Genomic DNA, 25509 nt, shown 5'->3' on the forward strand with positions numbered 1-25509 from the left:
TGCATCAAATGATGCTTTCTTTTCTATGTTGTAAATATATGTTCATGTCTCGCACTTTACATTTCTTTTGTGTTTTTTTCTATTTTTATATTTTTACTCTGCCTGGGAGCACATGTTTCATAAATTCTCTAGTGTATGTATTTCTTAATGTACCCCCCCCCACCCACTCTAATTCCTTGGCGCTCTGGGTTCTTTGATAACTAAATGAATAAATAAGGCTGTGAGTCATGTTGCCGGGCTATGTGATGATGGTCGATGCGCCTTCTCTTCTTCTGTAGGCTGCACAGCGAAGTGCCTGTTTGTATACAGCTGGCATGCTTTCCTTGGTGCAATTTCACAATATTTGGGGACGTTTGAATGTGTCAAGATTCAAGTAAGAGCCCTTTTTGGAAATTTGTTTCGTTTCCGATCACGGCGGTTTCATCGAAGTTGTATCCACTGCCTCCGTCTTCGAAATATTCGGTTACCGGATTCTGCTCTCTTGCGAAGTAGCGGCTGTCATTTTAAAGCGCAGCTCCTGGGCGCCCGTTTCTGCGTTTTGCGGCGTCGCCGTTGTCTATTGTAACCAGCAGGGGACACCTTAGCCGCTTTTATTGCGAAAGCAATACTACGCTAGGTTTTGAGCCTTCAGCGTGTTTCCGGCGGTAGTTACGTTTGACCTTGAGACTGCCTCCAGTTTGATGGCGCGTGGAGGCGCTGGCGTCTGTGACGTCATACCGAGGTGAAATCTGAGCTACCAAGTCGGTTCGTCGGCACGGTCCCAGCGGTAGCCAAGGAGCGCCGCAGATCCCAGGCAGTAAGAGAGGGGACTGCGTTCATTTCGAGCAAAGGAAAGGCGTCTTACCAACTCTGTGGTTTAGTGGACACCTTAATAAAACTTTAAGCTAATTCCGGCGTTCCGTGCAGCACTGAGGCTTTCACCTTTCACTACCTTAGTCGCTAAAATTGCTCGTAATTTGCTTTCGCAAACTTCCGGGCTTAACCAAGCTAAGCCTCTGTCAATTTTTTTTTAAGCTGAGAAACCAATGGAGCGGGAGCTTGTAAAGCAGAGGGTAAAATTGGTAAATAGGTTTTAGTGGAAAGGAAATGGAGCAGTCTGTCTTACGCACCTCAGTGGACACCTGAACCAGAGGGAAGGCGGATAACTGCCCTCTTGGAACAGTGGACACCTCAATCGTGCTTTAAGCTACGTGGCGGTGGTGGTGGTGAAAAACATTGATCGTCTATTAAATTTTTACGAAAGGTGATTGGGGTAGGACCCTATTGACCCTTTCCCCTCACAATACTAGATGGACCCCTATTCCGGGGCCCCATTGGCAAGCAACGCCGCCCGCGTCCGTCGAACCAAGGCCTTCTGAGTCTAGTGACAGATGTGCGCTGCATGCGTTGACATTGCCAACGTTGTGCCAGAAACACGGCGCTGTAGACATAGGCAGTCGGCATTCGTTGGCTTCCTGGGTCAGTGGACGCCTGGATCGTGCTTATAGGTACGTGGGGTGATGAGAGAGAGAGAGATGTGAGCTGCAGGCATTGACATCGTTGTGCCGGAAACTCACTCAGCGCTGAAGCCTTAGTCCATCGGCGTTCATTGTGTTTATTGGCGTTGACGTTTTACACTCCGATCGTTTTAAGGAAAGGAAGTGCGTAAATGGCTCCCTGGGTCAGTGGACGCCTCAATCGCGCTTATAGGCACATGATGAGAGAGAGATGTGAGCTGCATGCGCTAGCGCTGACGACGGTGAGCGAACTCTCGCGATAAAACTTTAATCGTCCCATGCCAGGGAGGCCGGGTGGGTGGGGACATTATATATAAGTACAAACAAGAATTTGTCCTCGCTGCGGCAAGCGCGGCTTCGGCCGCTTATCTGTTTTTTCAGTAGCGTCCGCTCCGGCGGACGTAGTTGTTGCTACGACGCGCGTCTTTCCTTTTTCGCTTTCCTCTGATCTTTTAACTCTCCTCTATCTGCACGTGGCAGCGGTGGTGGCTTGGCTCGAGCCAGTAGGCAGGCCTGTGCAATTTCCTTTTCCTCCTTCTCTCAGTCGCAACAACAACACAACAACTAACCACTTAAGCGGGAGAACATCCCGTTCCCTTCGCTCGTAACGCCTCCCACGGCTCTCACAACCTCGCGAAATACTTGCGTTGACCACGTCGTTGAGAATCAGGCATTGGTGCAGCAAGTCGAGCATAAATCCATCTATTTCCCCGAACACAAAGCTTCCTTTATGACAATCAGCAACTGTTAGTGGAGTGTTTCTTGAAAAAGGAATATGTCTGAAAAGTAACAAGTTGGCTGTATTTGTACATACATGTCTTGCTCGAATTCTTTGCTTCAATATACAGAAAAGCTGTAGCAGCTGATGTGCTGCGCTGAAATTTCACGTTAAGAAGTAAACGCAATCTCCGGCAATTTTTTTTCTTGACGAATTATCTATTTTAGGTTTTTGGTTTCGCCGATCTAACATGCGTCGCAATCAATGCAAGAAGTTTTGTGGACCATGCCTACAAAACTGTGGGAACCAAAACAAATTACCAGATGGATGGAAAAACTTTGTTTTCGTCAGAGAGCATGTGTGGATGATTCCGTATTAGATGGCCATCAACCCATGGCTGACGGCGACCTGGGTGGCCCACTCGACGGTCCTGGTCTGGACGACCGGGTCTGAGCTGGCCAACACGGCCTCCCACTGCTCGAGGGAAGGATCACGCATAATATCCGCCGGTGGCGGTGATATGCTGCAGCTCCATAATATGTTGTCATAGGTTGCCAATTCCTGACACCATTTGCACTCCGGCTGAATGTCCGGGTAGATTTTGCTCAACACGTATGGGTTGAAGAAACATCTAGTCTGCAATCGGGCGAGGGTCTACGGAGGCGGAAATTGTCTGGGTACTTGCACACTCTGGGAACCCTGGGAACGAGACGGCTCACATGAATGCTCGAGGTTTCCTCAGCCGAGTAGGTGAGCCGGACGTCCCGGGAAGCTCCACGAGAGATGGGCTGGTATCCTTTCATGACATTACTAACCATTTCAGACTTGAGCGGAGGATTTATCCACCCCCGGACAAATTACCAGAAAAGGCTCTTACTGGAATCTTCGCCCATTCTAACGACCGCAAACAACGTCAACCACAAAAAGAGAAACTTTCCCCTTGTATAGGCCCAGAGTCTTCACTCTGAAGTCCATAGAAGAAGTGGCGCCATCGACTATCATCGCACAGCCCGGCAACGTGACTTACAGCCTTAGGCATCTGACCCACCAATGCATGCGTCTTGCCCAGACCATGACCGGTTGTCGCCTTTTGGACCGGCGACACACTCAACACATATATCACACCGAGAAAAAGGTACGAGTGCCCGAAATGTCGAGATGCGCCCTCCACGGTCACCCCTTCCTACAACAGTGTCCAAAGAAGACCATAATGGCGGACGGCAGGCGCGAGCGAATCCCCTCCACCGCCATTATAGCAACACGGCGTCTTTTACACGGACGTGACCAGCCCGCATCGCTTCAGGAGGGGTAGTACACGGCGGCGGTCATACAACAGCAAAGACAGGTGGACGGGCTCACTTTCAGAGCGGTGAGCACAACTCACGCTGAGGAGGTGGCCATCACTCTGCCGTCCTCTCACCCTTAGACGCAATATATCCTATCCGACTCGCAAGGATCTTGCCCAAATTACGAGCTGGGTTGGGTCTCCCTAACAGCATTTCGAGTACTTCCCCACGTGGCACGGGAGCGAGATTCTACGCTCCGCTACTTAGCCTGGACTGCGGGCCACCAAGGCCTACCAGGAAACGGCGCTACCGACGCAGGCGCTCGCGCACTCACTTCGCCAGCCACTGGCGATGACCTTACCGATTCGGATCTGGACAACGAACTCCCTGTAAAATTTGTAGACATCGTCAATAACTACCATGACTCACCGCAAGTACCGGACCCTTCTCAAAGGGCTGGGGAAAGGTGAACGTCTTCTGCTAAGAGTCTTCACTAATGTACTGCTGTGCCCAGCAGTACTGAAACACTTCGACCCCTACTTTTCTGGTTTCTGCTCAGACTGTATAGAGGTGGCTGACATCATACGGTGTGGGCGTGTCAGAGTAATCCTCCCGTCACCCCCCACCCCAAGCCAAACCGAGAGGACAAAGAGGCAGCCCTGCTCCCAGCAGGGCTGTCGTTTGTCATTTACCACCCATGTAAGGTTTCCCACCGAAATTTTCTAAACCGCTTTCAGTGGTGCTCACAACCATCTCCATGGAAACGTGGACCGTCGCCTTGGTCCTACAAGCTGTCCTGGTCGTGGCCGTGTCTACTGCTGTTCTCTGGGTACTTCAGCGACGGCGTAAACATGGCCTTTTTAAAAGGCTTGGAATTCCTGGACCTAAACCTGACCTCCTTTGGGGCAACTGGAAACAGCTAAAGAAGAATCGTCTGCAGGTAAGCCCACCTGTGACTCAGGCCAGAACTTCAATAATTTCTAAATATGTACTATCGGGGACAAAAGTGGTATACTCCACGCGGAGCCCGAGCAACAGAAAACTGCGTTGCAACGCCATCTACAAGCGGCATCTGCAATCGAGACAGTCAATACGTAACCTTTATTACCAGCATGCATGTCGCTTGGCTCGTTTCAATGTGTCGTGCTTTAGCTTGCCAATATGCTGCAGATTTTTGTTGCTCTGGCCCCCGCCGCGTGGAGTATACCACTGTTATCCCCGATAGTACTTCACAGCATCCTTTTTGTTTATAGATGGATCTAAGGAACAAAATGGATGGCTGTATCAGGAGAGTGAAAACCATATTACGCACACTAAACGAAATGTTACAAAATCACATGTGCTTAGAAGATACAACACTGCATGAATGTTCATGTAGCCTAAAATTGTTTCATTAATGGCCCTAAAGAGCGTTTTTCGTGTCGAGAAAAAGAGACAAGATGCATTTTGTAGCCTAGAACAGAGCCTGCTCGAACGCCGTTCATTTTCTGCAGCTCATAAATCAGTGTCCTCAATAGAGGCCTGTTTTAATGTTTATTTAGGAAGGTGAGTTTTACTGGCGGATACAAAGTAACCAATGTATTACTACGGCGATGCAATGCTGAGTTTGAGCAATTTAAAATTCTGAATGGAATTTTCATTCACAACACGAGGTCTAAACAGAAAACAAAATCTCGAACACTTCTCATGACAGATTATTGTTAGGGCAGGAATGTGAAAAAAGTTTGCCGTTAAAAATGAGACAGACTAGCTGGATAAGTCATTGCTCTTATTATTCGACATCTATGTCGCTTTGAATCAGGTGGTTTCCTGAATGTTCATAGATAGAAAAGAAAAAGTGTTTTGCATGCTGCCGCTTCTCTCGCGCTCTCAGATACAACCCGTCGTTACGAAACAGTTTGGGCTGACAGCACATGCAGCGCTGTCACTGGTGATACGTTTTACAAGGAGCGTTGAATCAGTGTTATGCTGTAGGCATCGAGCGCCAGCCTAGCTTCTCCGCCGTGGGCGCTGCTGTCAGCGCCACCAGTGCCCAGTTTTGGGTTCCGGGTGGGAAGGCTTCCCGCCGCAGCTTGCGATGACATACACCTGGTAACTGCGCGCTGATGCTTTAAAAGCGTGGTTCCGGCCTGTCGCTGACATGACAAGTTTCGTTCTAGGTAGAAACATGACTGAAGAAAAAAAATTCAGGGGGTACTTTGTTGACCTAAAGTGCGGTGAGGCGGAAGCCTTGAGCGCTCTGTTGCTGCTTGTGTCACTGATGTGTGGTTAAGATGTTAAGCTTCGCCTCTAAGAGCAGAACGCGACAGCGTCGTACAACGCGACAGCGATGGAATGGGCGATGGAGGTCCACAGACCGCCATCGCCCATTCGGCTCTACGCTTTGCTCGTTGGTAAATTCGTTTTTGAGGAAATGAACTGTATCTGTCTCGTATACCTCGGTGGGCACCTGAACCTCGCCGTAAGGAAATGGAGGAAGATGGGAGTGAACGAGGACATCGTACTCACAGGCGCGCCTTTGTTCATTCCAAACCATCGAGCTGTCCTGGCGGAGTGGTTAGCGTGCTAGGCTCACACTCGGGAGACCCTGGTTCGATTCCTCAACTCGGCGAATTCCCTACTCGGTTTTATTTATTTACCTCGTCTGACTAGAAAGATTAATTAGGCTTATTGGTTAAACTAATTAACTAAACTCAGTCCCACTTACTTGGAGCATCACTATACCATCCCTTTAATTGTTTGCATGGTTACTAGCGAATGTACTATTGGCCCCGTTTGAAATTCGCGCACTGTGACTTCACGACCATTTCGACCAATTGAAAAGCGTGGCATTTCTGTCGATAACTCCTGCTGACAGCGATGAGGCATTAAAGGCTTCCGCCTTAATAAGGGTTTTAAATCCGAGAACTTCAACTAGGTGAGGAAAATTGAGATTCAATACGGCAGTAAAGTAGTGGCGGCGTTCGCCACGGGATGGTGACAAACAATCCACCGCAAAGGAATCATCGAGTGTATTATATTGACTTAATATTATATGATTCTCCTGTAATAACATATATGTAATCAAAAAGCTGCTTCTTACAACCATTTTAATACAACTATAAATCAAAAGCTGATGCAGAAAACTACTCAGAAACATTATACCCAGTGCTCAGATATGAGGATAAATGACTTGAATCGATCATTTACGTCGTTCCTCTTCCCAGTTAGCCTACATACCCAACAATTCTGGAAAAAAGTACTTTTCAATGGGAAAAAGTTTGTGAACGGAATTTTTTCCTTATATTGTAAGACATCACTATAAAAATCAATATATTCGTAGTTCTCCCGTCGCCAGACTTCTTTTTTTTTTGCTATTGACGTTTTTGCTACCATCAAAAACTTTCCCTATTGGTTTTCTATGGCAGCTTTAGCAGCTCCATTCTGGCGATGGGAAAATTTTAAAAGAAAGCTTTTGCGACCAGTCGTCAGAATGGACCGTTACCTTGAATATTTCAATAACAGCATCTTACCAAATTCGAATATTCAATTTTTTCGGTCTAAGAATGCTGACCGTGTACTGCAAATCACGAACTGATGGGCGAGATTTTATCCCTAAAGAAATTTACGGTTTCACTACTACTGAGAGCATAGTATGCGTCTTTTCAACATCACAAAATAATTCTGACCTCTGCTTTTTAGGAATAACAACATTAAACTCAATTGATCTTATTCATCGCTTATACTTAGTATCAGGAGTCAGAACGTAACGTCCGCCTATTGTACGCTCACAAAGCATACTCGTCGAAGATTCTTCATTCGTGCTTCACTTGCTCCCACATATGAACATATATGTCACAATAATTGTCCAGTAGATTGATCTCTCTTGGACGCAGGTTATGTCGGAATGGATAAAGGAGTACGGCAAGGTGTTCGGTATCTACCTCGGCGACAAACCCTTCATGGTTATTACGGATGCCGAGCTCATCAAGGAATGCTTTATCAAGGAGACCAAGGTCTTCCAGGATCGACCCATGTACTCCATCAACGTGGAGCCACTGGCGAGCTCCATTACACAGCTCACAGGTACGTGATAGTGTGAACGGAAAAACTGTAAACTGTTATCAGAGATGGTTTTCAAGGCGTTCAGACGGCCAGCCCCACCACTGTACAGTCCCCGCCGCCATACTCTCGGATTCCTAACCTGGTTTATTAATCAATAGCCTCCTATATTTTTCACGTCCAGACATCGGTTCAAAAGCGACCGTTCAAGCAACATCCAGGCTACCAACGCTCCTTGCGAGCGAAGTGTCAGGAGGTCAGGAAAAGTGCCTCACTACGCGGCAATGGGCATCTCCTGCTCGTTCGCACCTTTCAATCTCTACGCGATCGGGTTATCTGCGATGCGAGCGCCTCATAATGGCTAGTGTGGCAAAACTACACGCACCGCGATGTACCAAGCGATGAAAGAGGTTTTAGGATCCTTTCTGTCTGTCTCGTCACTACTTTCATTTAATTTCTGCAGTCAGACCTGCTATCCCTTATTTCCGCTGCCCCAGCTCAGGTGCTTCCTGTAACGACGGTAGATGCCGGGGCTAGCAAAAATCTTTACCTTCTTTTTATTATTATTTCCTAAATAAACCACTAGTGCTACTACTATCCTCCAATGCGAGCGCCTGATCGCGGCGAGCGCCTCATCCTTCCCCACACGTCTACTTCTGCCGATCGCCGAAAAGCGGCGCTCGTACCCTTGACGAAAGGTGAGACGGTTGGCATCCATTGGCCTTGGCGCGTGAGCAAGCATGTAAAATATAGGAGGCTATGATTAAGTTTAATCCGACCCAAGAACCCTCCAGTCACGGCCACCGTCCTTGAACACATGCTACTATGCCTTATGACCGGGGCATCCAACTCTCTCTGCACTGGGCCTCTTAACGGGCATTTGAGGGAACAAAGAACTGGGCACTTTGGCGAAGGAAGCCCGTAGCGCAGACCACCTATATCTGGGTCTGTGTCTCCCTACGACTATTCTCGCCATATCATCAGAAGAGTTCTAATTTCCTACCATCCAGACACCAGAATCTCTACTTTCAAGCCCCTCCCCAAGCTTGGGTTCACCAGGCGAGAGGCTCATCTGGACCGCGTCCTGAAACCACTGTCGTGACTTCGCCCCCTCTTCCAACCTATCTTCTCGCGGAGACACGGAAACTGTTGGTCACCGTTGGTCAATATCATCGGGCACTTCTTCTCCTCAAGGCATACACAACTTAGGACTCCCTGCCGACACGGAAAACAAATCCTATACCCTACCACCCATCAGCTTCAGTCCCTACAGAACCTTAATGAGCACTTCAACACTACCGGCGTGTCTACTGTGTTTTAAACTCTTTACGGCCTTCTCTATTTTCCCTGCTCGTCTTAACCACTCCACAACCCCCTCCCCGACCTTATGTCTTTTCCTACATGCATTTTGCTTTCACTTCCACACTAATACTTGGCGATGGCTGCAAACAGTGTTTGGTAATTTCCCTGGTGCAAGTAGAAATAAATCAAATCAATCTATTTCCATCCCCCTATTCCGGGTGCTGTGTAGTCTTCCCCTAGATGGTAGCCAAATTTCGCACCCCAAACCCTACCCCTAATCAGACAAGGCACCAAGCCCAACTGCGCAGGAAGCCAGGATTTGCTGGGTGTTGTTCTCTTTATGTTCCACTATAGGCGATTTCAGACTCTCATTCTCAAAAAACTTTCGCGTCGTCAGCGGTGGAGCGTGAGCGATAAATCCGGAATAGGACAAAAAGGTGGTTAAGTCACACGTGAAGCGAAAAATCTCAAAAGTGATCTGGTGAAAAAAACTAATGATTAAAAAGTCAGAACATAACTGAAACGCAATGTCAACATGTAAGTATAAAAAGTAAATAAATTGCGGTGCAATGAACATTACGGTAACGGACAAGAAATCGAACCCTTGCCCCACAGGTTGAGAGTTGGACACGCTATCACTTAGCCACGTAGGGACGCTCCTAGGTTTCCGTTAAAGCGGAGTTTTACGATTATATCATGTGGTCTGTCACATTATAGTTATAAATATGAAATAGTGTTACATGTGTTATGAGGATCAGCGTCCCAAATCTACTCTAGCTATGAGGGACGTCGTACTGGAGGGCTCCGGATAGTTTCGACCCCCTGGTGTTCTTTAACGTGGACTGGCGTTGCACAGTACACGGGCCTCAAGCAATTCCCCTCCATCGAAATGCAATCGCCGAAGCCGCGATCCAACCAGTCCAGCATCATGTGATTTTGAAGAAGTAAACAGGGTCTCTGTCTGTGGGGGCAAGCGAAACCACTCAGGGGACCCATTAACTCTGCCGTGCCTTATACTTAGAGGCGCGGCTTGTGTCCCCAAAGTTTTATCGGGTGCAGTGCGGCAGTGCCGGAATAAGTGGGGTCTTGTGAACAAACGAATGCTTTCCAGGAAATTATGTCTCCACCATATGTTACCGGCTGCCGCCCCGGCTGCAGAAGGAACGATGAAAAAAAGTCACTTTTTTTGCCATCCGTCGGCAAACTGCGAGAGGAGACGTGCCATGACCCGATAAAAAATTTATGTCCGCTCATTTGATTCGCCGAAAGTGCGTATTGCGGCGAGCTGCGGAAGAAGCGGAGACGCGCCATGCTCTCATCAAAAATTGATGACCGCTTTTTTGATTCGCCGAACGTCCGTATTTGTGAGAAACATATCGATGCCACGGATACTGTTCGGCACGACGAGTTCGTAAAAATGAGGACATTCTCTTGTGACGACCTGAACTGTCCAAGCTGAAGCCTGGCGCTGTTTCCGAAAAATTGGGACTGCTATGATATTTGTTGGGTTTTGTGTTTTTTATGTTTGTCTTTGTTTGATTGTTTTTTTGCCGTGTCTGGCGCCTGTATGCCTACCTTTTCTAATAAAACCCATTTGATAGTCCGCGTTAATGTTGTTCCCCATCTATCACTTTGTCCTCTTTTTTTTCGCGCTTCTTAACCATGAGGGCTGATAAAATCTGTCAGCGGCAGCAATGAAGCTTCCAAATCAGGTGTCGAGTTAACTTTTCCGCACACACTAGAACTTTCGCTAAGCACACACTCGCACTCTTCGCGGAGCCTGTGAGGTACGTACTCAGAAAAGAGAAGTTTTTGAATAAGCACAGACGAATAAATTGTTTGCTGGCAGTGTGAAGGGTAACTTTTTTCACTGCCAACCTGATATTCTTTTTCTCGCCGCAGGGGAGAAGTGGCGGAAAGTTCGGTCTGTGTTCAACGCATGTTTAAACGTCAGCAAAGTGAGGGACCTCTCTGGAACTGTAGATTCATGCGTGGACCGCTTCGTGCAAAAACTGGAAGAAACTTGCCGTTCTGGAAAACCTGTCGACGCCTTTGAAGCCTCACATGCAATGGTGGTGGATTTGCTCACCAGGACGGTTCTTTCTTGGCAGGTAAATTACTCAACGTCTCAGCACCAGCGCAGCAGATTTATCAAACTATAGAGCAATGGGGGATTGGTTATGGATTTAGCAGTGTGCATGTCGGGAGATTGCAATGGTGACATCCAAGCTATAATTTATGAGGGCCATGTGTGGACATGCTCAAAAGTCTTTCATATTGAAAACCAAATTAGGTTCGCAGAATAAGGATCACTGCTTTTAGAACCGGCGAGCGCTTAGCCTTTGAGACCGTCGAACTCTTAATGTAGACCATCCATGTTCACAAGCTTACCACATTATGCCACGAAGAATGCTTCACAAAGAAAACCCTTACCCATGATCTCGTCTACGTTTCTAAGAAACTAGCTGCATCATGTGTGGGGTTTTAATTGTGGAGATAAATACGTTCTCCCCGAAAAACTGCGGCTGACCCAGTTCAAAACCGCGCGGACCCCACCCCGTGATTGCGTACGCTACCGAGCGCACGCGCACCACGGCGGGCCTTTCTCTGAGGGAACAAAGGAACGACACACTGGCTGACACAAACAAGCAATTTATTGCTACAACAACAATAACGCCAGCTGGCAACAAAATACACTAAGGAATCGAGGGCGTCCGACTCACCTGCACGGTTACGAGCGAATGTTCGCCCACGGTAGGCAGAGGAAAACTCCGAGGCCGGACAGGGCGAGATGCGGGGTGAACGTTCCTCCCCACGAGGTTTCTCGCCAGCCGACGAAGAGCCGAGCGGCGCGCGACACGTCCGCGCGCTTTCGCCGATGCCGAGCCGAAGAGCCCCGTCTCTCCCCCGCGCGCGCGCAGCAAACACGCCATCCGTGGCGCTAGTGTCACTGCGACGCGAGCGCCCTCCCGTGTTAGTTAAAGTAACACAACTGAGGAGGGTGCACTGCGGGGAAGCTAACCACAGAAAACAAGTTGAGGGTGAATTGCGGGAAAGCGAACCACAGGGGACGAGTGCGTCCCCACATCCCCCCAACCTTAAATAGACCTACACGCCTGCAAGTACATGTTATGGAGGGGTCTCCTGGTCTTTATGCACTTTAGGCAGGTCTTGCAGCGGAGGTCACGCCGACAGCGTCCACGCAGACTTCCGCGGTATTCCGAAAGCGGCGTGAAGGTCTTCGCTGGGACGACTCGCATGGCCCGCGGACTACGTGTCCGCAGCCCCGCGAAGAGACCGCCAGTTGACCACTGCAGGCCAGGATTATGCAGTAGTCGCTAGGGTAACAGCAGGCGGAAGTGCCTGCTGACTGGTCTCGCCACGGCTGCCCAGGATGGATGCGCCAGACAGGATAAATGCACCTCCGCCGCAGCAGGCAGCAGAGAGAACATGTGCACAGGACAGCAAGCCTGGGTGGCTCCAGTGGGTGTGCAAGATTTCCGAAACACACTCCGCATGCCTTTAACGTAGGTCACGGGAGGGGAAGTGGCGTCCGCCAGGGGCTCTGGCTCAATGCTCAACTCGCTAGCAAAACGTGTCGGGCGGCTGTGCAACGCAAAGTTCGAGTGAACAAATCCCTTTATTGAGTGGAACGAAACTGCTCATTTCATGCGAGGTTACAAAACGGGTGGGCAGCAAAGTGCGCCCCCTCTCAACGCCACGGTCCGGTGGCCGTGTCTCTTTTGACATGGTGCAGGCAGCTCTGAAAAGCCTTAGGCCTCACAGCAATTGTGACACCGACCCTCAACAAAAGAAAGACCCGGAACAGGTTTCGTGCGTGCAGCCGCGAGGAGAAATCAGCTTTGTGCGGTGGTCCTACCCCACTCACTGCACAAAGCAGCTTCTGAGCGGTCGGCGCCCACCGCATCGGATGGTGCCGGAGCACCGAGCTCGTAGCGGCACCCGTGGCCCCAGGCCACCCGGCTCCCGAAGCCGCGACTCCCAGAGTCGAAACAGAGACAGCGAGAAAATATATACAGAAAACTCGGACCACCCACGCGGCTTCCGTACTCACTCGCTTCGGGCTCGGCAACTCCGCGGGCGCTAGGCCTCGCGCTCCCTCGATGCGGACCACGTGGTTCTCGTGCTCTTCTGAAGAAACTCCAGGCAAGAAAATCTTGACGAAAAAAACATGCTGAGCATGTCGAAAAGTTCAAACATGCTGGAGCGCAATAAACCTCGCACTCAAGAAAGCATGCCACAAGTCCTAGCGATCAAAATTCACACTAGGCCTAGCGCTTATCAAGTCCGGACGAAGAGCGTTCCTCCAACCGAACAGACAGTCGTCCAATGTTCCAAGAGCGGGCCCCACGTTGCGCGCGAGATGTGGAGTTTTAATTGGGGGAGATAAATGCGTTCTCCCCGCTTAACGTTCTCCCCATTCTTCCCGTGATTGCGTACACTACCGAGCGCACGCTGACCACGGCGGGCCTTGCTGTGAGGGAACAAAGGAACGACACACTGGCTGACACAAACAAGGCATTTATTGCTACAACAACAATAACGCCAGCTAGCAACAAAATACACTGAGGAATAGAGGGCGTCCGCCTCACCAGCATGGTTACGAGCGAATGTTTGCTCACGGTAGGGCAGAGGAAAACTCCGAGGCCGGGCAGGACGAGATGCGGGTTGAACGTTCCTCCCCACGAGGGTTCTCGCCAGCCGACGAAGAGCGGAGCGGCGCGCGACGCGTCCGACCGCTTTCTCCGATGCCGAGCAGAAGCCCTGTCTCTCCCACGCACGCGCGCCTTACAATCCTGCCTACCCACCCCACCTCCACCCCACTCGAGAGGACTGGGAAGCTGCCCTGCGCGGCTGCTCCGAACTCCATGCCCAACAGGCATTGGTAGCTAGAGCCCGGGCCGCTGCGGAAGCTACAGGGATCCCGGACTAGGGATCCCTCCTAGTGTTTGTAAGGGGCGGGCCCTTCCGGCTCGCCCCATCGACCTCTCACTGTAAATAGGAAAAAAAGTTTTCCTCCTCCTCCTCCTCCTCCTCCTCCTCCTCCTCCTCCGCAAACACGCCATCCGTGGCGCTAGTGTCACTGCGACGGGAGCGCCCTCCCATGTTAGTTAAACACAACTGAGGAGGGTTCACTGTGGGGAAGCTAACCACAGAGAACTAGTTAGAGTGCATTGCCGGAAAGTGAAGCACAGGGGATGAGTGCGTCCCCACATATGTAAAATTTCCTTTTTCCATTGCAAGGCATTTTATCAGTCACTTCTACACACCACCCAAACGACACATGCCAGTTGGACATATGAGTGTTATTGTACGCTGTAGCAGCAGCAGGTAACCGCAAGGATAAAAGTTCAAGAGAAGTAGTGCGTATCTTAGAAGTACTTTTTGCTCGACGAGTTCGATTTAAATATACGGGAACTTGTGCTAACACAAAATGCAGACACAGGAGGTCAGGTTGACAGGACTGGCGCAAAATTTCAACTGATTTTATTCTCTTAAAGGAAGTGCTGATATAGGCTTCGATAAAAAGAAAAACTCGTCCTGTGGAGAGGCATACAAGTCAAGCCGGGCAAAGGTACGAGATTAGCTTCTGAAATCATCTTTCCCAATTGAATACAGAAACTAAAGAATAAATGATGCCGGCGGCACCATTGTTTTGATGTGGTACGCTTCCAACCGCTGTTCTGCTACTGTGTTTCTGCTCATATATGCTTGATACTCTTAAGACATGGCTCGCGACCTTTGCATGCATTGCAGTGAGCGGGAAATTTCTCTGCTCCTTTATTATTTATCAATATAGCACGCTTCCTTGTGAGGTCTTTAACAAATCGCCTTGTGTGCCCTCTGTACACTCGTCCACACTTCAGTTGAATTTGGTAACCAGCAGGTGCTGCATATTTCACAAAGTCTTTGCATTCTTCGTTCCGAATCAACTTGGTCCAGCTCCTTCGCAACTGATCATGGGGATTAGCCCGGCGAGCTCTTCTGGTGCTGAAAACACAACAGTGATGCTATGCTTGTTTGCCACCTTCTCTATATTGTGGGCTGATTTCTGCATTTTTAGCATACTCTAGTTTATGTGTCTCATAATATGCGCAATGGCTTCACTTGTATCGCTTTTTTATGGGCGTGGCTTTTGCAATTGCCTATATTTAAAGGCAACCAAATCGGCTGAACGTTTGCGCCTGTACCGTTAGCCTCGTCTCCTGTGAGTGTCTTTTGCGTTGACTGAATGAGTTGTGATTTTGAAACAGGTTGTGGGGAAGCGGTAAAACAGTGATACGTTTTAATCACTGGAGTTTATGGATTTAAGTGAAGAGGAAATGAAATGAAATGAAAGTGCACATTAAGTAAGAAGACGAGCACGTACAATCTTTGTCAAATATATTCATCCAAGGGGTTTGCTTCGAAGCCATGTATCGGGGCTCTTTCGCACACTTTTAAGCAGTCAGCTTAGGAGGTTAAAGACTTGAGTTCCTCTTACCTCCGTGAGATCAGGCTTCCTGAGTATGCAAGAGAAGCCGCCCTGCCGAGCTCAGAAGCACACCCCTTGCGCTGTATACTTTTAACGATGCCTGTACATAGCTGAGACTGGATAGATGTTCTGACAGCTCTGAAATACTTCGAGAACGGCTAAAACTTGAATTTACAGTGGGAAGGAGTTCAAAATAATGGCCATTGGTACCTCGTTATTTGATGAGATATATGAATTAAGGGAGGCTCGCACTACATATCGTAAGCAGTCACTGACATAATATTAAGCGCGTTAATTCCTTTTCTTGACTACAAAAAATGTAAATATGTTCTGTGCTACCTGTTATGCTATGTCGTGTTGTGTATCTTAATATACGTAAGTCATAAACTTTGTAATGCGCTGAGCAGCGCACTTAAAATGCCGTATTAGTATACTCATATTGGCGTACTTACATATATGTTTTACCATGTCTTAAGTTCTCTGGTGGCCTAGTCGTTTCAGCAACCACCTCGCACGCGGTAGGTGCGGGGTTCGATTCCTAGCGCCGCCGGGTACCCACCAGTGAAACAATGGGTACAAGCATTCCCCTGATTGGTGCTCGGCTTCTTTAGGAGGAAATGCTTGGAAATTGGGCCTTTGACCTCACCTGGAGTAGAAGAAAACACCTTGCGACAAGGCCCTCTGTGGCCGCAGATGCCCTTGTGTCATAAAAATTAATCACCGTCAACATCATCTAGTTCACTGAAAACAGTGTAGTGTTTTCGCATTCTTTCTAGATTAATTGTATATTTATTTTCCTCTCAGGCTGCCGAGCACCTGTACAGCGTCTTATTTTTCCACGTATATATACATGGTCTGTTCTGAAAGTAGTAGGACTGATTTTTTTAAATAAAATTTATTCAAGAGAATAGTACAAACAATTAGAATATTTCAAAGTAGCACCCTTCCGCACCTACACGCTGCTGATAAGGAGATTCCCAGTTTTCGTACGCCTCCAGGAACGCCTGGACCGGAAAGCTGTTTAGCTCCCTCGTCACGGCCTGTTTAACCGCCTCTACCGATCCGTGATGTTTCCCCTTGAGGGTCGATTTTATTGTCGGGAATAGAAAAAAGTCTGGCGGGGCTAAGTCGGGGCTGTAGGTGGCTGAGGCAGCGTTGCCGCCTATTCCTGGGCAAAAAATCGGGGTGCTCATTCACATGATGAAGGTCCCTGCAGATCGCTTTCCGGTTGGCCTTTTGCTCCTCTGACAACACTCCCGGCACCAACTTCGCGCACACTTTCTTCATGGCTATGTTTTCTGTCACGATCTCAAAAACTTGGGTTTGAGGAACGCTCAAGTTATCAGCAATCATTCTGATATTCATCCTACAATCACTGTTCAATAAATGTTTCACTCCCTACACATTTTCGTTGGTCGTGCTGGTCGAAGGCCATTCGGAGCGGTCGTCGTCTTCCACTCTTTCCTAACCTTCTCGGAACAGCTTGTGCCACTAAAAAAACACCTGATCTACCCATGGCAGTTTCACAGTAGGCCTCCAAAATCATGTTGTGAGTCTCTTTGCCCGTTTTACCAAGATTTACGCAAAATCTGATCGCGTATCGCTGATCCAGTAAACGCTCCATGATTCTGCGTGACGAGACGTTTCGACAGGGGTTCACAGTACAAGCGATCTGCTCTCTTCAACAGCCGAGAGCCGACCGCTGATTTTCCCCAGCATTCCCAATATCCCCCTTCAACGACCCTGCACGCGCAGACTGCCTCTCGTCCGGCCGTTCGCCCAGGAAAACACCAGCCCTACTACTTTCAGAACAGACCCTGTATATATACAAATATGTGATTATTGTACACGGTGTGCTCAACTTTGCTAACTGGGCCGGGAGCCTTTGTTAAGGCGTATGAAGCTCCTGCTTCATTTTTTCTGTATAGAGAGAAGTGAAAGAAAGAAAGAGAGGGAGAGAAATAAAGAAAGAAGGAAAGAAAGGAAGATAGAATGTAAGAAAGAAAGAAGGAAAGAAAGAGAGAAAGGAAGAAAGAAAGAAAGAAAGAAAGAAAGAAAGAAAGAAAGAAAGAAAGAAAGAAAGAAAGAAAGAAAGAAAGAAGAAAAGAAAGAAAGAAAGAAAGAAAGAAAGAAAGAAAGAAAGAAAGAAAGAAAGAAAGAAAGAAAGAAAGAAAGAAAGAAGGAAGGAAGGAAAGAAAGAAAGAAAGAAAGAAAGGAAGAAAGAAAGAGAGAAAGAAAGAAAGGAAGAAAGGAAGGAAGAAAGAAAGAAAGAAAGAGAGAGAGAGAGAGAGAGAAAGAAAGAAAGAAAGAAGGAAAGAAAGAAAGAGAAAAAGAAAGGAAGAAAGGAGAAAGAAAGGGAAAAAAAGAGAAAAGAAAGAAAGAAAGAAGGAAAGAAAGAACGGAAAATTTCTGGGGCGTTTCGCATGACATATCCACTGGCTGGCATCCCTGTGTTTATCACTTCATAAATAAGCTCTTACTTACAAGGCAGTAAACTCGTTTGAAAGTTTACACTATTCCCGTCAACCTCGTCGCTAGTGTTTCTCTTTTGTATTTGCGCAATTTGTAGCTAAATGAATACAGGTATTGAAATAGCGCTAAAACAATGATAGGAAACCGTCAGCACACATAATACAGCAGGGAAAGAAAAATGCATTTAAGTGCTGGCACCTTCGATGTCACTTCCATTTGGCTACAGCTGGTGCGACGATCCTCGAACTAACCCGAGGCTGACCTAGTTACACTGAGGTTTACGCAAGATTCTTGGCTGGGGAAGCACTAGTTACGGCTTTCACACTAATATGATGAGCTAAGACAGCGACTGCTACCCGAAGAACAGGAAACAAGCGATCTGTGAAGGTTGCTTTGGTTTTGTCTATGGTGTTCAAAGCCTGTGTAACTCAGGCCCTGAGGACGCCTTTCTGCCTGGATCTGGATAATTTCGATCACTTGGATTTCTTTAACGTACACTGTCATCACAAAGCACACGCGTCTCTAGCATTTGGCCTTCATCCAAGTTCGACTGCAGTGGCCGGGATCGAACACGCGTCTTTCGGGTCAGCATCCGAGGACGCTAAGCATTCACCTACCGGCTGAATGCTGGCAAGGAAATAATCAATTGGTCGTGGTTTAATTTGCTGTGCAAATGTACGGCACAGAAAAAAGCACATGAATAAATGAGGCCTTAAATTAAGTTATACAAAGTCCATTTCGAGAATTAATATTATTGTCACAGTGATCAATATATTTCTCTTCTTGACGTTGGAAAATAATTTTGTTCTCACGAGCCCATACACCAAGAAATGGTACTCCACTTTAAATTTAAAATAAAAGATGGGACTTGAGTGGTGGGCTTAAAGGCAACTTCTGATACTTACTGAAGAAATTAGTCCATTAATTAAAGAACCGAATGCACTAACTAGAATTTATAAAAAGCTATCGAAGGTAAAAGGTATATATCAGGCAAATAAGACGTACAGACGTTAACCAGCCTTAACAAACCGCTGATGGGTACTGATAGGACAACAGTTGACCATGTTGAATAGCGGCTTTATTAGTCCTACCGTTATAACTGCGATTTGTCATATAGCAATTTATTTTGCAGGGCAGGGGTAGGGGCAGACCATTGAGAAAATTATCGCTATGTTGCAGACACATTGACACTGCGCACATTTCGGGACAGAGCACACACGACGTTTGAATTACAGCATTGTTCTGTTGGTCAAATGTTTAGGGGATTCCCCCAAGGTGGAGTAGATTGGGTGGATGGAGCGCTTGGGTGGATGTCAATGAGTAATTACTCCCTTATTAGCATTGTTCTGTGCTGAAATGTGACTATGTACGCATGTCTTCTGTATGTTGCACACCTGTGTGATGCCATTACAGTGCCCTTAATTAAACCATTCATATCGTCGATGTTATAGAAAGAGAAAACAAAAGGATCGGTACCTGCTTTGCGCTTAAAGAAGCAGTGTGAAAAATAATATGTGCTCAGCAACGACCACTTGAAAAGCAGATAAATTTATTACAGCATTCATGAGGGCACGGAGGCCGCCATCATGTACAAAAATTAATTAACGTTCCAACGTCCGCCTGGGTGACCATCTAGAACAAACAGCCCTGCGGTGGCGGTGGTGAAAGCACATTGGTAAAGATTACGTGCTTTCGGCGAGACGTGAGAGTTTGTAGATGCAGGTGCGATTATGGGGCTGTTGTCATTATTTAACAACGTTGAAATTTTGTTCTTCAATAAATCAGAGTTTGTTTGCCTATCGAAAGACAGAAATGAAATGTTTTTATGTAGTGTTTTGATGCCTCGCATCGTAAAAATACCAGACATTCTTTATTATCTGCAGACTTTGATGTAGTCCTTGTACAAAGGACAACACTATCTGAGGTGCAAAATCGCAATACTTCTGAGCACTCTCTCTTTACGCCACAGAGAAAGGATAATGTCAGAATAAAATCCTGTTTTTTCCCCCACAGCTTGACTGCCAGGCGAAAGGTGATGATCCCACCCTCAACGCACTGCTAACAATATTTAGAGAGATAGACAATGCTGTTTTCGAGAGAACCTTTGCCTATCCCGGACTCCGGATGTGTCTCTATGGCATCTACCCATTTACTGCGTTTTGCAAGGCTGCACAAAAGGTAATGGGTCGCACTATGGACACCATCAACTACCGTAGAAGCGGAAAAGAGGCACGGAAAAACGACGTGCTACAGCATGTTATCGACGCACAGACAGCAACGGGAAATGTTTTGCCAAGCACGGCCACAAATGCTCGTTCAATGGACGACCCTACCCTGCTCTCGAACCTGGCGATGCTTCTGATCGCCGGCTTTGACACTGTTTCGGCCTCGCTGGCCTTTATGTTGTACCTCCTCGCGAAACACCCGGAAGAGCAAGACATGATACGTGCAGAGATCATTGCTAGGAGTGGAGAAAAAGATGTGATTAAAGGAGCCGGCAATATAGGGAACGCATCCGACGGGAAAGAGGCAGAACTACAGCATGTCTTGAAGCCGCTTGTAAACCAACAGGAGTGTAAAGCTATCGGCCATCGAGATTACCATGCGCCGGATACTGCGTTAGAAGACGATCAGACTGAGCACAGAATGGAAAATAGCAAGGATGGAATTGAGCCAAACAAGAATTTGCATAGCAATGGCAGTTTTGAGTCAGCAAAAAATTGGGCAGTAAGCAGCATAAATAGGGAACTGAATGAGGACGCCATCATGAAACTTGAGCATCTAGATATGTTCGTTCGGGAAGGACTGCGCCTCTACCCGGCGGTCCCAGTCATGGTAATGCGCCAATGCTCCGAAGACACCACCATCCTGGGCCACTTCATTCCAGCAGGAGTGTCGGTCCTATCACCCCCATGGCACGTCCACAGAGACCCAGAAATTTACCCTGAGCCCGAGCGCTTTCTCCCCAACCGGTTCTCTGCAGAACGGCGAGATTTCTCGCCGTCTACCTACTACCCGTTCGGACTCGGGCCAAGAATCTGCGTTGCGCACAGGCTGGCTATGATGGCACTGAAGAAAACGCTCTATAACGTAGTGAAAAACTACCACCTCAAACTCGATGAGCCGGTTCCGGATCCACTTCCGGTAACAGTAACAAACATTGTGTTGAATCCAGCAGAGACTGTGAAGATTCTTTTACAACGAAGAATATCGAATTGCTTTTCATGACGAGATAAGCATGGTTGTTAGGACGAAGGCAAGACAAGATGCACCTTTGGTTGATGAACGTATATGGAGGCGGCTTTTCAAATACCACTGCGCGTCATTCTGCTTGATAACTCTAATAAAAGAAATGTACCCTTAATACACTTCAAAAAAACATCGTGATCGTAAAGACCTAAGTGCACAAAGCTGCAAATATTATTCCCGTTTTCCTGTTGACCAGCGGTCCACATCAGCTGTAGGTAGGGCAGTGGGTACCAGAATCTAGTGCGTAGCTAATGAAGTAACTATACCAATGTGATTTAGCGAGCTTGGAAGAAGTGCGTTTTGAAGTATAATGGCTGAAATGGCTCTTACGCTGTCGGTGACGCCCGGTGGTGTTCTGAACGTGATGCAGCACACAGCGCACACACTAAACCTTAGATGACGGTCGGTTATGGGCTCGCTGGCCATCTGTTGAAAACTAGTGCAGCGGCACAAGCGTCCATAGCTAGACAATTGCAGGAAGTTGGACTTACGGTAGCTACAAGGGAAGGATGCATCTCCCTCTTGATAAAGTACAGCGCGAATAGCGAGAGAGGTAGAGAAAACTCTTCTTGTAAGACCTATGGCCGTATCGCCGTCTCAAGCTATTCTGGTAAAGCTGGAGCTCGTGACCATGCTGAGATTTGTGGAAACAGTTTCCACGACCCAGTACAGAATATCGACATCCTCTTCGGACGCATGGTAAGTCCTCTAAATAAAAAATGTGCTATTTAAAAGCACGAATTACTGGTTTATACTTTGCATTCGACAGGCTGGCTATTACTATCCACTTTTTAAACCATTGCTTTGTCACCTCGAGCGTACCAGAATCCTGGAAGAACGCTAACATCATCTTAATTCAAAAGAAATGGGAACGTCAAGAAATTTAGAAGTTTCTAACCGGTCAGCTTACTGTTCGTTGCCTATAAGGGACTACCCTAAGGAGATAGCTATCAGAGTCAGGACAACCATAGACATCAATCAACTAAATCGCCAGACACTACAGAAAAGAATAGAACATATTAACATTATCAATTAGATGATAAAGAAATGCGCAGAATATAACAAACCCCTATATATAGCTTTCATAGATAACGGGAAAGAAATTCACTGAAAACCTCAGCACTGACGAGGGCAAGAGGAATCAGGGTGTAGATACGCCTTGTGTAAAAATACTGGAAGATATCTATGACGGAACACAGCCACCGTAGTCCTACCTTAGTGTCAGCAGTAAAACTGCAATTTGGAAACATGTCAGTCAAGTAGACATGATCTAGCCCCACCCACAGCGAACGAAACCAACTGTGTGTTCCTTTCCCTCAAATATACTAGCAGTATTGATATAGGCGGACTAATCATTCGACCAGTGCTCGTTCTGATATCGCCTGTGTTGGAACATAATCCCCATCTTTTTTCTGGTGGTGGAACTTTCCTTAGAAAACTTTATGTTCTTAGAGTTTTGTACAAAGGTGGGTATAAAAAGAACATTCAAGCTACGGACCCAGTTTTCTTATCCCGATTTGATCTAAAGGCTTGAAGAAAATAATCCACAGTCCTATGTACTTTTTATTTTAAATCATAAACGGATTACGCCGGCACAATTAGGTTTCATCAAAGGCCTTTCAGCAGAAGCGGCCTTATTAACACAAAAGCAGATCGTACTGGAATCATTTGAACTCAGAATGTCTACGATAGGCGTAATACTGGATTTTTCAAAGGTCTTCATCATATGAACCACATCAGGCTGCTAGAAGAACTAAATTATTACGGATTCAGTGGTCGGTTCCATGCGCTACTAGAATCTTCTCCTGAGCACTACCAGCAGCAGGTGGTTGTACATGATTGCACACCTGGCCTTAACCAAATTCACGTAGGCGTTCCGTAGCTTAGTGTCCTAGGGCCCCTGTTGTTCTACATTTATGCAAACGATTCGGTAGTTATTGTTGCGAAAGCAACTCTACGAAGGTCGCCGAGCCATTTCGCGGAGCTTACGAAAGACCATACTGCGCATGCGCGAGGAGCAGAGACATCACGTGGCGCACAGCTGGCGCGCCACCGCCGTCGCGGCGCGGGTGACTCAGAGGTGCCGCCGCCGCGCTCGCCAGTTGCGCATGCGCAGTAGCGGCGCATAGCTAGCGTGCCGGGGCCGCCGCCGCTGCCGCGCGCTCTCCATCGGCTCTCTCTGTCTCCTCGTTGCTTTCGCAATCCTCCAGGTTCCACCAGAGATAAACAACTGCCATTTTGATAATACAGTCAATTTTGTAATGTACGGGAACGATACCACTACACGCTTCAGTTCAGCAAATCCATATGACTTGCGTGCATTTTCCCAATTGAAATGTACCCTCATCTCATTAGCATTAGGGAGTAAAGACAATTCTCTTGTTATCAAGGAAAATAACACTAAGGCTGTCCTGCTCACGTTGAAAAACCGCAGAGTGGACATATGAGAATTACTGGTACTAAATAATTGAACTATTCTAGCTTTGCATATTGTCGAATGTAATAGTGTATTTTTGAACAGCAGATGCTATGAAACGAGCCTACCGATCTTCTCATATCTAAAATCTCGCCTGTTACTGGCGTCCTTTCTAAACTATGACCTAGTTTACGAAAAGCATCAAGACCTTTTATATATTATTTATTTCTGACAAATATACATTACTGTCATTTTGTGTGCGGCTCTACCACTAAAGCAAACATTGTCAAACTTTGTAGATTATAGAAAGACGAGCTCTAATAATCATGAATGTTTCGAATTAAAGCCACACTGACCATTTATTTATAGAGGTGAATATAACATGCATCCTCGAAATGTACAAAGCAATATTGGATAATCGATGCAACGCAGGTATCAAACGAAGCAGGAATGCTCTTAGCACGATTGCTAAATTATCTCCTAAAGTATTTACGCGCAACATTCGCCAACTTCAACAAAACTTCCACCCACTACATATTCCAATTCCCGAGACGCCCGCCATACCACAAATTGAAGCTGAAAAGATATCCAAAGACGCAAATCGGTTCTTTAGCACCTGAAGATTAGTACAGGAGTCGAAAACGCCGGGCGGGTGCTAATGATAACGCATGCCTCTGAGCGTAAATTGCAGTTGTCGTCGGTGGCTTTTTTAAGCGAAAGCATTCTAGAATGGGTTTACCCATATAGTCCTGCATCGTGCCGTGGAATATATCATTTCGGCCTAAAAACCTTATTAATTGTTCTATTATTTCACTACCTCACTATTGTTCTATTATTTCACTATTTCACTGTTCTATCATTTCGGGAAACAGCTCTGACTTTGAAGTGTTGAGCACTTCTACAGAGAAAGTGACATAAAAACTACTGTTGAAAAATTTGGGGGGTATCTAATCAATTTTTATGATGTGTAAACACGAGAACTTTGCTTGTCGTTGAGTATTTTGCTCATTTGTTTCGCTGAGTAGCGATGCTCTCGTATTTCGCCAGCAGTCTACTGCCGCCTCCGACCACTCTTTGCTATTTCGCCTGATGATTTGGACGCGGGCGCTCCAACTTCGGACGATGAAGGCTCCTTACAGCCGCCTCCTCAATCTCCGACAGCTGAAGGCCAACTGACTGTGGCGGCGGGGACTTGCCCTTTTGTGTAACATCTGGCAGCGTTTACATCTGTACGAAAGTGGCGTATCTATATCCTAGCGTATCCCGCGGACGCGACACACCAGTCTTCACATCAACCAGAAAAGAACAGGCGGAAGGGTAACCTCGCGCTCAGCATTCGCAGCAGAGGGCACCAGCTGCACCCGTATTCAGTGTGGTCTGATTTCTTGGCCGACTGAGGGGATATCGTGTAGACACCTCAGGGACTAAGAGGAGGCCCCAAAACATGTTTTTATAAATCGCGGAAGTCAATTTCCCGTTCTCGCAGGGGGAAAGCCGCACTCCGCAGTGCGAGGAGGACAGTTTCCCTCTCACCAGGGCGGCTGCGGTAACATTCGACCCCTCCAACAAGAGGGGTGACTGTAATCGCGTGCCACATTTCTGCAGCGTGCGCCTGCCAGGATTTTCTGATGAGGGCGGAAAAAGTAATGCTATCTCATTAAACCAGCGGTTAACAGCACAAATAAGAGTAAGAGAGAGAGATAAGCTAGTTTTTCCATAAGTGATGAGGTAAAGAGGTTAAAAGCTGCAACCGCAGCTTGACTGGTCCTCCCCCCTACATGAAAACTACAGGTGGTACAGACAGCATCACTTATGCAAGAAAAACATTAGAAACACAAACTAGCTGGCATGGCAGGTGTACAGTGCTCAAACCTCATGCTCTGTGATGGAATGCAAAGTTACACAATCACAAAAAATGAAGCACCATGATATACATCCGAAATTGCAGCACAATTGCATTCGAACTGCATCCGAAAGAGAAACGCATCACAAGCGAGAGGACAGTGAAAAATCACCTTATGAATTACACAAAG

The 25509-nt window shown here is 47.2% G+C and overlaps 1 protein-coding gene across 1 annotated transcript; it reads left to right on the forward strand.

Annotated features, from left to right (window-relative positions):
• The first annotated feature begins 4253 nt into the window (after positions 1 to 4253).
• Positions 4254 to 21054, forward strand: LOC149346355 (cytochrome P450 3A6-like). Its single transcript, XM_089585389.1, has 4 exons — positions 4254 to 4440; positions 7376 to 7565; positions 10746 to 10954; positions 19825 to 21054. The coding sequence occupies exons 1-4, from the start codon at positions 4258 to 4260 to the stop codon at positions 21037 to 21039; spliced, it is 1797 nt and encodes a 598-aa protein (XP_089441515.1). The 5' UTR covers positions 4254 to 4257; the 3' UTR covers positions 21040 to 21054.
• Positions 21055 to 25509: the final 4455 nt, after the last annotated feature.

This window comes from Amblyomma mixtum, chromosome 4 (assembly GCF_055824585.1).
Source record: "Amblyomma mixtum isolate Tamu chromosome 4, ASM5582458v1, whole genome shotgun sequence".
Taxonomy (NCBI): Eukaryota; Metazoa; Arthropoda; class Arachnida; order Ixodida; family Ixodidae; genus Amblyomma; species Amblyomma mixtum.

What these genes read in the sequence shown, in the direction of transcription:
- LOC149346355 (XM_089585389.1), top strand. Translation starts at nt 4,258, where the DNA reads ATGGAAACGTGGACCGTCGCCTTGGTCCTACAAGCTGTCCTGGTCGTG. An exon ending in TAAAGAAGAATCGTCTGCAG is followed by an intron (nt 4,441 to 7,375) that starts GTAAGCCCACCT and finishes TCTTGGACGCAG; the next exon opens with GTTATGTCGGAATGGATAAA. An exon ending in GGACGGTTCTTTCTTGGCAG is followed by an intron (nt 10,955 to 19,824) that starts GTAAATTACTCA and finishes TTTCCCCCACAG; the next exon opens with CTTGACTGCCAGGCGAAAGG.